This window comes from Rhipicephalus sanguineus, chromosome 2 (assembly GCF_013339695.2).
Source record: "Rhipicephalus sanguineus isolate Rsan-2018 chromosome 2, BIME_Rsan_1.4, whole genome shotgun sequence".
Taxonomy (NCBI): Eukaryota; Metazoa; Arthropoda; class Arachnida; order Ixodida; family Ixodidae; genus Rhipicephalus; species Rhipicephalus sanguineus.
In genome coordinates, this window is record NC_051177.1 from 15,551,487 (window position 1) to 15,563,719 (window position 12,233).

The following is a 12,233-nucleotide window of genomic DNA, read 5'->3' on the forward strand; positions in this document are numbered from 1 at the left end:
GTTACTATCTACATCCCCGTAGGTATTAAATGTAAGTAGCAAGTGTGATGGTAGTAAGGTTACTATAGTAACTTGGCAGTTACTACCTGCATTACTACATGGGTGGTAAATGTTGTGACAAGCATTCGCTGCATAAAGGTTAGCAATTACCACTATTTTTTAAGAGTATGACTTTATACAGCAACTCGATCGCTATTTTTTTCTTGTCTTATCACACTTCACCAAAGTAATATGAACTTAGAGGTGTCCCAAACAGCCCTGCTGATCTCCTTTTATCTCTTTTATTTTTCAAGAAGCCGCGCGGATGTTTTCAAAGGTAGTGTCGCTGAATAAACAGGAGACACGCCTTGACACGCATCTAATTACACGCCACCATTTATGTATTTCCTGTTTACACATGCCGCACTAACGTGTCAAAAGTGCGTTGGCGCCGAATATCTCACTACGGTAGTGAATATGATCACTACGGTATATGATCAGCGTCAGCGTCCTCTGCGTGAGTGAAGGAATTCTTGCCGTGGTTTGCGTCTCAACCTTTCTCTCAAGCCGCACTTCATTTTGACGTATACAGCATACTTCTACTTGCTCGGCAACGGATGCCTCACTTGGCATGCCGATACTCTCTATGCAACACGCCTTTTCGTTATTTTTTTCATAACGCTTGCTGGAATGCATTTGCCAGGTGTCGTGCATAAACGGCTCTTGAAGCGTTGTGTTTGCGTGATCTTGTAAGGCAGCACGATGCAAACCGTTAAATGTTTCTTTGCCACTGGCAATATGGCCGAGAGATAGAATGAACGTCTTTATTTGAGAAGAGAGCTCAGGAGAGGCGTCCTTAGTCGGGAATGTCTTGAGCTCGGGCAGCGTCCGAATTGGTACAACAATTATTTTCCAGTAATTCCACCAAAACAATTGAAACATACGTTCTAGCTTAAATGTAGGTAATTTTCCATAGCTGGTATTCAGGCGTAAATGTTAGAATCGGCACTTTTGTAACATTAGCATTTGGCTAATTCTAATCCAAATATTTTACTCCGGGCATGTCTTGGCTGCAGGAAAAAGTTTAGATAATTTCGCAATGCTTTGCAACAAAGTGAGCCCCAGAAATGTTCTTTCCCGGGCGTCATCCTCTGAGGGATTAGAAGAGTCGCCTATTTTCTTTACACCGACGAAGCTCGACAGGGCCCTGCGCACGAAACATCCAAATGGGAACACCATGCCGCGCTTTCGGGCATGCGTATTTTGCTCTCTCGCACTCTTTGTTCATTTTTCGTTCGTTGGAGCACATTATTGTGCGTTCTTTTCTGCTCAGGCGCGCCCTTAGAAAAGAGTGCGTTCTTTGTTGCAGCACGTATTGTGTACTTAGCTTCAAATAAGCGAAAAAGCCGGTGTCTGTTCTCGCAAAATGATGCCTAAATTCCCACTGGTTCGAACGCCACATCACGTATAATACGCGCGCTTCCACGAAGATGAGCAGGGAAAGGGGAACACTTCCCCGCAGCGAGTGAGGGGAGAGGGCATCGCGGCTGTGCCCCTTCTTCACTCTCGCTTATGCTCTCACTTCGCCTCCGTAATCGCTAGAGAGAAAATCAATGTTTAAAATAAAAACAGAATAAATATCAAATGAAGTTGAGGAGCCATTGCACCCTGCGACGGTGGATGACCGACGGAGCTGTTTAGCACACGGCACAGAGGTGACACAGGATTTCGAACCACAGCCGATCAGCAACTAAATCCCAAGTGTCTCACATAGCTTAGAGCAGCGCAAAAGACGGAAGCAGACCACAGGACAGCGCGCCTTGCCCTGTGGTCTTCTCTTTCTTGGGCTTCTGTCTTTTGCGCTGCTTTAAACTATGAACCTTAAAGTCTTACATCATTTTGCCGAAATGTCTGTTGAGAAAGACCCTATTGAATTTCGCGTTTCTAAAGTTTTCTATCTGAGCAACATGCGTCTTCTTGCCGCACAACGCGTCGTCCTCTCTGGCTTGCAGCATGCGCTTAGCGTTTCGTTTACGATCTGGAGGAGTCATTTGAGCAGCATGCGTCTTTTAGGAGCTTTCTCCTTATGCTCGGGGCTTGTCCGTCGCCGTAGTAGCCGCTAGTTCTCATTGCTCCCGCTAGCTTGGCTCAGCGCACGCTCGTGCGGAAGATAAGTATTCTTCCTCTTGTTCTTCGAGCGCCTTGATGATGATGATATTAACGCAGGCAAAACCACATATAGCATAAGCAACTGTAGCATGCGGCGCTCGCTCCACTCCGGCGCGTTCTCTAGTTTGATAGGAGACCGCTAGAGGGCCACAACTGCGCACTTCCTCTCTCTTTCGACAGTCGTCAGTCAGTGCGCTTCGATACTGATAACATGAACGAAGAAGACAAGGCGGCAGAGCGAAGGCCTCGCAATGCAGCAGCAGCGCGGACTCGCCGCCAAGACCCTGCGGTGAGAGCTCGCGAGGCCGCAGAGAGACGTCAGCGTCGCGCCGACCCCGAGATACAAGCTCGCGAAGCCGGAGCAGCGCGGAAGCGGCGGCAAGAGAACCTCGAAGAGCTACGGGCTCGGGATGCAGCGGCCAAGCGCCGAAAGCGGTCGCTACCTGAAGTTGGTGGCGCCGACGCGCGCTTCAAGCGCGATTTCCTCGACCACACGTTCGGCCACACCTGCAAGGTCTGCGACCGCTTGTGGTTCGACAACAACCTGACCACAATTGCTACTATAACAACGTGTCGCGTCTTTATATGACAGTAGAGGAATTGTACGGAGCATCCACGGTTTACCCGATTATCTCCGAGCCAGCTCCTCAATCATCATTCACTTCGTGGATATGGTGGGGATTTTCCCCCTAATTTACCATTTCGCGGCATGCGCCGCCTTGTCTGGCTTGCCGCCTGCACGTGGCCCTTCGTGCACGATCGCCCGCGTGTTCCCTTCGTTTTTAGCGGACTAGCGGTGGAGTGTGCCCTTTCTGCTGTTTTTGCGGACGGACATGGCATATACAGCATCGCCGTAAAAACGCCGAGGCCCGAAGATCGGGATTAACGCTTTATCACACTATGTAACTTGGACCAAAATTTTGACGTCGCCACTTTCGTCACGCCGGGCATGACAATTGAAATTTCGGTGCAAGCAACATAGTGCTATTGCGCGCGGATCCCCCCTTCTCTCACATTGACCCACTCGGTGTCCGGTACGTGCTGCTTTCTCGGTCTTGTCGTCGTGCAGAACGTCGGTGGCATGCGGCACAGCAGGCAGCTGTTGCTCGCTGGCTCGGGCGTTCAGTTGGAAATTATAATGCATTCACTATTACTTCTGAGAAGTGCTTTGGTGTCCTCGGCTTTTTGTTCTTCTTCGAACGGACCTGAACGTATTCATCTAAGCTGTAATCATTTTACATACCCCGCCTTTGAACAAAAACACGATAGCAAGCTAACTGGTCAAACACGAAACAGATTGGAAGCGACTATGCTGGCGGTTTTGGTCACAAGGTGTTTGCGGAGCACGCAGATTGGTTAAAAGAGGATCACTTAGATTCAAACAGGTCTAGGATCTAACTCATTTTTAATTGGAAATTACTTTTTCGACTGGGCGTTTAAATCGGCATTTGTCTAGTTCTGATTAGAAATGGTAAAATAGTTGTTCGGGTTTTACGTCCCAAAACCACGATATATGATTATGAGAGACGCCGTCGTGGAGGGCTCCGGATACTTAGACCACCTGGGGTTCTTTAACGTGCACCTAAACCTAATTACAATGCCTCAAGCATTTTCGCCTCCATCGTCTGATTTGAAATGTTTTAATGTAAAAAAAAATATGTGTACACGTGTTTCGTGCTACCGTAAAATTTAGCCAAGTTTCAGATTCTGAATATGGCTCATTTTGAAAAAAAGAAGGTTCCCCAGGTTCTCAGTAATCGAGGTAATGTGCCTTCGTTTGCCTTTTGATACTCACCAGATTTTCGTTGTTTTCATCTAAACACTTGATCAGGGAACGGCGATTTGTACCGCTGAGACCTGGAACACACGGAAATAGTTTCTTATTAGTAACTTGAATGTACAGACACGTAACAGTATTTATAATTTCATGTCAATAAATATGACACGTGTTTGAGTATTCTGGTACAAAATATCGTGATCTTTATTGCACTTACTTTGAGCCAAACCGACTTGCACGTTGATTTCCTAATACATGGTGTTCACGCCTTCAGATCGCGCCGGCGACTACGTTCCATATAATGGAGGTCACAGACATAAAAAAAAATCCCATGAAATTTCTCTCAACTTTAAAGTCACCTCAAACACTCGCGAAAATGAAAAGTGCCATGCACCCGCTACGAGGAAATCGCTACGAGTATTTCTCCGAAAGAAAACCTTCCTAGGTGAAGACGCTTAAGCTTTAAAAGTGGAAAGCGTTATCCGCATCGCCTTCTCTTTCGCATGTCATGCTCTCGTGACACAACACCCTAATATGCGCACCTGCGTATGGCGTGGTTGGCCGCATTCTCGGCGTAAGCCGTGAGCAGTAAAGTTATTTCGTGCTTCTCGCTGTGGCAACACTCCGTTTCCGAAACAAAAAAATCCTTTAAAGAAAATAAGTTTTGTTCCGCCGCACGGTGAGACCATTAAACCAGGCTGAGCTCAGCCCAGTCGGATATCTTGTGCTGGAAACGGCAAAAGGACGCAAACCACTTAAAGGTGCATGAGACAAGAAAACTGAAAAGCACGCGCACAAGCACTCGCTGCAGTCCTCATTGTTCAGTCAGTCACATTAAACCGCAGAGTATGAAGATCAGCCAGCAAAGATGAAACTTAGCAAGGCGGTCAACATCGCTAAACAGTCGTGTTGTATAGGAAAGCGTCTGGTAGAAGAGCACGTGCACAAGCTCAGTCTACAGCGCACAATTATACGTTGATACCCAGAAGCCAAGCGTTATACTCGCATCCTCAGCCCTTTTACGCGCCAGACACGCAGTACTTATCCATTTTTGTTTGGCACAAAAGTGGCGACTGCCTATCTCCAGAGGCATCCTCCTCCGTCGACCAGCTATTCCAATGTGAAAGTTGTAGATCGGTTTGCAAAACGTCCGATTAGGCAGTTTCTAACTTTCTATCTTTTAGGAATTAGTGTTTTCTGCTTATTACAGATGCCCGCGAAATACAAAACAAATATACCACGTGACATGCCCGCGTGCGCGCTTATCTGCGCCGTGATTGCAATGATCCCTAACGTTCCGCGTGCAAACGACCGCAACATTATGCCGGGTGTGTTGCCGCTGACAGGGCAGTGACGATGGTGGCGGCTGTGCGATGACGAACCTGTTGCTTGAGGCGATAACCCCTGGGTCTGCTTATCGCTGTTATGAGCCGCCAGGATATATATCGCTTGTATACGCGAACATTATAGGAGCACTGCAGTCACGACACGCATGCCACGTGCTATGTTTCTGAACGAAAGAAGAGCAATTTTTAAGGGCTAGTTTTTCTTTGCTAGACACAACGTTAATTAGAACTAACAGACAAGAAATCCAAGGATAGTTTAGGGTATGTTGTTTGTAGTAATTATGATGTAAATGTGAAGAAAGTAAAGTGAACGAAAGGTACCGAACCTGCGACCTTCGAATAACGCGTGCGATGCTCTACCACTGAACATCCTCTCGTCCACTTTATTGGGTATATATGCGCATTTAAACCTAGGATTGTTAGCCGCGCCTATTTTAACACGAAAGTGTTTTATGCCCGGGTCCACCACGGCTCCGCTGACGCATTTCCGTCACGGATATGACGTTGTAAAATATAAAGACTAATATATGGCAAAGAAAAAACTACAAGAAAAAGTTCCGCCACCGGGAGTCGAACTTACGACCTCTCGATCGCCAGCGCGCTGCGCGAAACGACTCCGCCACAGACGGCATGTTCTCTGCTATGTTAACGGCGAGCTATTTATGTACACCATTTGCCGGTGGCGGTACTCAGAGATCGGCGGTACGGCCTGTTTTTGTTATCACTATCGAGATGGCGCGAAGGGCTCGAAGAGCGCGCTTTAAAAGCCGTCCCCCACGCGGATTAGCGCGCGCCTCGACAGGGCGTGGTCGCTCGTGCGGGCGCTTATCTCGTGATCTCGGTGGTTGTACGTCTTGCGCTCTGCCTGCAAGTTTCCGTCGAGAGCACGAAGGTCACCTCGCTCACTGCAGCGGCCGCTTTTGCGAAAGGAGCGCACTGCTCACACAGAAATAAATTACAACTGTGACAGTTCGCGCTCATCCTGCGTATGTTCGTTCCGCGCGTCCTTTCTGCTTGAGCAGCGCATTGCAAGTTTCGAGCGGCTTGCCGTTCTTCGCGTTTCATTACAATTTGATATTGTAGCATTCATTCCTTCACGCTTGGGGTGAAACAATGCACAACAAACGCTCAACTACGTCTGTGAAGAAACGTTTCACTTTCGTGTTATGCCGATTCCTATGACAGAGGGATCAGCCATGTTTTTTTTGTATTTCGCGGGCTTCCGAAGTAAGCACAAAAACACTAATACTTGATAGAAAGTTAGAAACTGTCTTATCGGACGTTTTGCAAAGCGATCTACAACTTTCTCATTGGAATTTGTTCCCAGCTTCAGTGCTCTAAAAGTTAGTTAATTAATCTTGCCTAATTAAGCAATTAAACAGAACAGAAGAAATAGTGTGACTTATTCTATGAAATAGTCAACAACGTGCACTCGGTAGAGTCGCGTCGGTATATTTTGAAACTCTGGCTAGAGATAGCTGGGGCACCACGCACACATACAAACACATGCACGGACATGCATAAACGGTGGCTGAACACCAGGGTTGCCAATGGTGACTACTTTTCGCCAAATTGGCGAACTTGAGAGGCCCGTGGCAACCTAAAATTAACAATGGCGACATGGCGAATTTTTGGCGATTTTTGGCTTAGGTCTCCACTGAGTTATGCATCCTAAGCTCAATGTCTTCCCAACGAATGAGCGGCAACATTCTCTGTATTCTTCTAGGTTTCAGACCCACGAGTTTAATGTGCACATTACGAGCCATTCGGCATGTCCGTCCTTTAACTCGTGTGTATCTCCTCAATTCATCTAGATGAAGGAGGTACTGGAGCGTCCCCTAGCGACATTCTAGCAAAATGTAAGTCAGCGGGCTACCTTGCGTCCCGCGAGACGGTGGTGTTTGACTATATGTTTATGGCTTTAGATGCTTTAAGCTTCGCTAAAGTTTCGCTTCTGAGGGGGCTAGGCGACCGGTTGGCCGCGTGTTTCGACTATTTATTCCGACATAGCTCCAACTGTTCTGAATAGCAAGGGTTGAAAGTTGGGCGAGTTGGTACGGGAACATCTTAAGAAAAAACTGCGCAGCAGGACGAGACACCAAGAAAGAACTGACGAAAACGAGCGCAGAGCTTTCGAAGGTCTGCAGTTTAGTTAACCATAGGATGGAACGCGATAGCAGGAAGCAGAGCAATGAATGTCATGTACGGCGTAAGAATAAAAAAAGCCGGCAGATCCCACGCATTGTGGGAATCGATGTAATGCGAAGCAGCCAGCAAAGAGCTGCATACATCGTCTTGTATGTCATTGAGGAAAATGCGTGTCATGGTTTTCATGTTAACTCCTATTATTTATGTTCGTCACACAGTAACGTCGCGCAATACTACTTTCGGGGTAGATCAAGCTAGCGAAACGGCCGCCAGCGCCCCATGAGCGTGGCACGTAAGTCATGCTGTACATGACATGCGTGTCATGATTTTTATGTCAACTCGTCTTATTTATGTTCGTCACACAGTCACGTCGGAAGATACCAATTTTGGTGTATATCAAGCTAGCGAAACGGCCGCCAGCGCACCATGAGCGTGGCACGTAAGTCATGCTGTACATGACATGCGTGTCATGATTTTCATGCCAACTCGTGTTATTTATGTTCGTCATACAGTCATGTCGGAAGATACCAATTTTGGTGTATATCAAGCTAGCGAAACGGCCGCCAGCGCCCCATGAGCGTGGCACGTAAGTCATGCTGTGCATGACATGCGTGTCATGATTTTTATGTCAACTCGTGTTATTTATGTTCGTCACACAGTCATGTCGGAAGATACCAATTTTGGTGTATATCAAGCTAGCGAAACAGCCGCCAGCGCCCCATGAGCGTGGCACGTAAGTCATGCTGTACATGACATGCGCGTCATGATTTTCATGTCAACTCGTGTCATTTATGTTCGTCATACAGTCATGTCGGAAGATACCAATTTTGGTGTATATCAAGCTAGCGAAACGGCCGCCAGCGCACCATGAGCGTGGCACGTAAGTCATGCTGTACATGACATGCGTGTCATCATTTTCATGTTAACTCGTGTTTTTATGTTCGTTACAGAGTCACGTCACGCAATACCAATTTCGGGGTAGATCAAGCTAACGAAACGGCCGCCAGCGCACCATGAGCGTGGCATGTAAGTCATGCTGTACATGACATGCATGTCATGATTTTCATGTTAACTCGTGTCATTTATGTTCGCCACACAGTCACGTCGCAAGATACCAATTTTAGTGTATAGGCCTGACTGGCTGCCCAGGCGGCGCTGCGAAAACGGTGCTAAAAAGCGCCCCCTACGATAAGTTCTTTGGTTTCGAGTAGTCAGACTGGCGGCCGCATGCAGCACTAAGCTCAGATGCGCAATGGAGCCGCCGCTTTCGGTTGTGCTGCGCTTTGGATCTCGGCCAATTTCTGGCGTGGCTGAGCTCTTCAGGCCAAGCAATCTGCGTAAACGCAAGAAGCTCGTCAACGTAAAGTATGTTTATGACGTGCAGGAGATTGAAGGAACCATTTCGGCGCACTGCAACTCGCAAGTGCAGCGAATCTCATACGACGTTGAACTCAGGCATGCTCGCGCGATTAACGACAGTGCATAAACGAAAAGATTGCTGTTAAGAAAGCCGTAATGATTTGCATTACACGACAAAACGGAATCAAGAAAGGTCCAGTGACGAAGGCTAGCCGTCGGCGGCCCGAATGAGCGCATTCGCGCCGTGTGCCGTTTTCTGCCGCATTCAGTCGCAAACACACTTTTTCCCCATGCACGGTCGTAATTTTCAACATTTGCTTCTAGGGAATTCGTCAAATTCTGTCAGCGTGCGGTGGCGGTCGAGAAGCGACGGCGCGCAATGTTTACAGCCGGCCGCTGGAAGCAGCAGGCTGTAAGCTGCCGGAAAAATCGTAGGCACATACGCAGGGTGACTCATGGCATCGTTTTTCTCGTTTCCCACGAAATGCCGGCTGCATATCCTCGTGATCGCCGTCGGCAGCCACGGCGTGCCGTCTGGACTGCACACAGGGAATATATACATATATAAACGCGTGCACGCGCGTACGAAAAGTAATCAGCACGTTGCGTTGCAAACCACGTTTTGCTCGCGTACTCACTTCACGCGTCGGACGGCACGTATCCAGGGGTTCCGTCACTCCACTTCGTACGGCTTTCAGGGGAACCAGTAAAACCGCACATCAGGATCCTTACCCCCACTTTCGAGGCAATTAACCACGCAACAATAACGGCGGCGACCGCGCTTCGGGACCGCGCGCTGCTCAGAACCGTCGCCTGGACCACCTGCTTTCGGCACGGTTTGTTGAAGCAGGGATCGCTCTTCAAACATGTCAGACTCTGCAGGCACAGCGGACAAGTTCCTGCGTACGTTTTAAGCTCTTTTTGAGCCTGAAAACTAGGCGCAAAATTAAGTAAAACGCTCAAAGCAACTGAGAACTGCGTAACTCGCCGGTCAGCGTCCATTTTTGACTACCCAAGCAACTTCGGCGCACGCCACCAGGCTCCGCCACAGTACTCAAAACTCCAGCGCGTCAGCCCTATATCAAGCTAGCGAAACGGCCGCCAGCTCACCATGAGCGCGGCATGTAAATCATGTTGTACATGACATGCGTGTCATTATTTTCATGTTATGACTTGTCATTTATGTTCGTCATACAGTCATGTTACGCCATACCAATTTTGGTATACATTCGATTAACCAAGCGACCAGGAGAGCACAAAGTCGTAGGCGGCTAGATAGATAGATACGCTCAAAGTCGCACAAGTTCGCTATGAAATGCTTCGCATTTAATATGTACCATGCAAGGTAGGCATTGTTTAGGAGAAAGCGGTAGATGCATCAACGTCAGACTAAGAGAGCACGAGCGGTCATTTTCCTGTACCCCGGGCTTGCATTTGTCCGCGCATTGCGGACAGTGTGGGTGTGAACCAGTTTTTAATGACGCGAAAGTAGTGTCCAGGGGTAGTAGATACATGGGCCGCAAGATAATAGAGGCCTTCCACATCAGAGGAAAGGGTGAAAGATGTGTCAGCGCTCCCTCTATCAGTTTGTCCGACAAGGAGTTCGATTATCTGCGGTCCACGTGTTATCATTAACTAGGCGGCAGTGATCGTCAATTTGGAATCTTTGACCGGTGTTGTCTATTGGTTACGCGGATTGACGTGTTTTTTCGTTGTTTCTGACACATCACCTTTGCTGCGGCTTTTTAAGGTTGACACGGTTTTCAATAAACTGCGCTCGTTTTCGTCAGTTCTTTCTTGGTGTCTCGTCCTGCTGCGCAGTTTTTTCTTAAGATGTTCTGAATAGCTTGGCGACTTATTCACTGTTGCAGTACTCCCTAATTCTGCTCGTATAAAGACGGTTTTAGAATAGCGAAGAGAGGCGGACACGCGGCTATTTGCGCAATAAAAAGTTGTGGTGTTCCAGACGGGGACGCAGCCTCGAACCGAACGCGCTGGGACACTGCACTTCTCAGTTTCCCGCCAGAGCTTAAGGGCTCGTGGCCGACGCCTAGGCGGGAATATTGCCTCTATGTGTGCGACGTTAGATGTGGTAGACGCTCCAAGGCTCAGATGCCATACTTTTATTCGTTAGCACCTCTTCGTCGTCTGCTTCTCTTGATAAGCGCTGTGTGTGGTTCTCTTCTTTGTCTCCGTCTTTTTGTGCGCCGCTTTCCTTTAAATATGCATATATACATATATATATATATATATATATATATATATATATATATATATATATATATATATATATATATATATATATATATATATATATATAGGTGTGTGTGTGTGTGTGTGTGTGTGTGTGTGTGTATGTGTGTGTGTGTGTGTGCGCGCAAATGGCGAAGGTTTCGGAGGGTTCCAACCACCTCTGGCCACGCCAATGGTCATTTGCACAACATATCTGTTATAGCCAGTTGGGGTTCAAACCCTCCGAAACCACATATGGTTCCTGCCACAGGCTACGCCTATGCACGGAACCTCATCGTAACGCTTAGACCACATTATACCACGGTATAATACCGAAATCTCCCTTGAGGCTACATCATTTTACCCAGCAATACGTCTTATAGAAACACAATACCAAGGTAAAGGGTCGCGAAGAGGTACTAGTCGTGGCCGCACTGGCGGCGGCAATGAATAGAAGCGCACTCAACTGCACACGCTGGCGAAGATGTCAATGTCCCTGACGGCGGCACCTTTGCTGCTGCCAGCCGTTGCGGACGAGCCGGCGACTCGGGTCACGAGGCCTCGCACGCGCACCACAAACCCCTGAGTGGCGTTGGAGAAGCCGCGGCCGAAGCTCAGGAAACCGGAGAAGATGCGGTCCGCCAGGCTGGCAGCCTCTGACGGCTGAGGAGGCACGACGCCGCACGCCAGCAGGGCCAGCGAAAACCAGAGCATGGTACCGCGTCGCGCGTATGCGAACATGTCTCAAAGCAGGCCCCTTCTGAAGGCACGCTCTTCTCGGACGTGCGTGTTCCTTTCTTCTGCGGCTATGCGCTCACCACTCCAAGATTCAATGAGGCAGTTGATGCGGCGACGTCAACACAAGCAGAGAGAGGGGGCTGGGAGATTGGTTAACGCTCTGGGTGACGCTGCAGTCCTGCAGCGAGTCTGAAGGTCTCGCGGCGCCGAGGAACGAGTGCTTCCCTCCATCCTCCATCGCGCCGGTTGGGGCAAATGATCTCTCTCGCCTCCTCACTCTCGCGAGATGCGCGGCGTTGATAATGCGTCGACCTTCCCCTGCCGCCGCGCACGAGCTGGCTGTGGAACGCTCGTTTGCGGCTGTGTGTATACTTGGAAGATTACGTCGTTTTCCGGCGTGCTTGAAGCGAGTTCACGGAGTAGGATCGTAAGCTGGAGACGCTTGGCAAAATAATGGAATCAAAATAGACGCATGTTACTGCATA

At 48.5% G+C, this 12,233-nt stretch overlaps 1 protein-coding gene across 1 annotated transcript in view; it reads right to left on the bottom strand.

Annotated features, from left to right (window-relative positions):
• The window catches only part of LOC119382450 (uncharacterized), a 37,363-nt gene extending 25,532 nt beyond the window's left edge, over positions 1-11,831 (bottom strand). The window contains exons 1-2 of the mRNA XM_037650155.2: positions 11,478-11,831; positions 3,944-4,005 (exon numbers count right to left, since the gene is read on the bottom strand). Of these exons, the coding sequence (XP_037506083.1) occupies positions 3,944-4,005; positions 11,478-11,751 (336 nt within the window). The 5' untranslated portion in view covers positions 11,752-11,831. The remainder of the gene's footprint in view (positions 1-3,943; positions 4,006-11,477) is intronic.
• Positions 11,832-12,233: the final 402 nt, after the last annotated feature.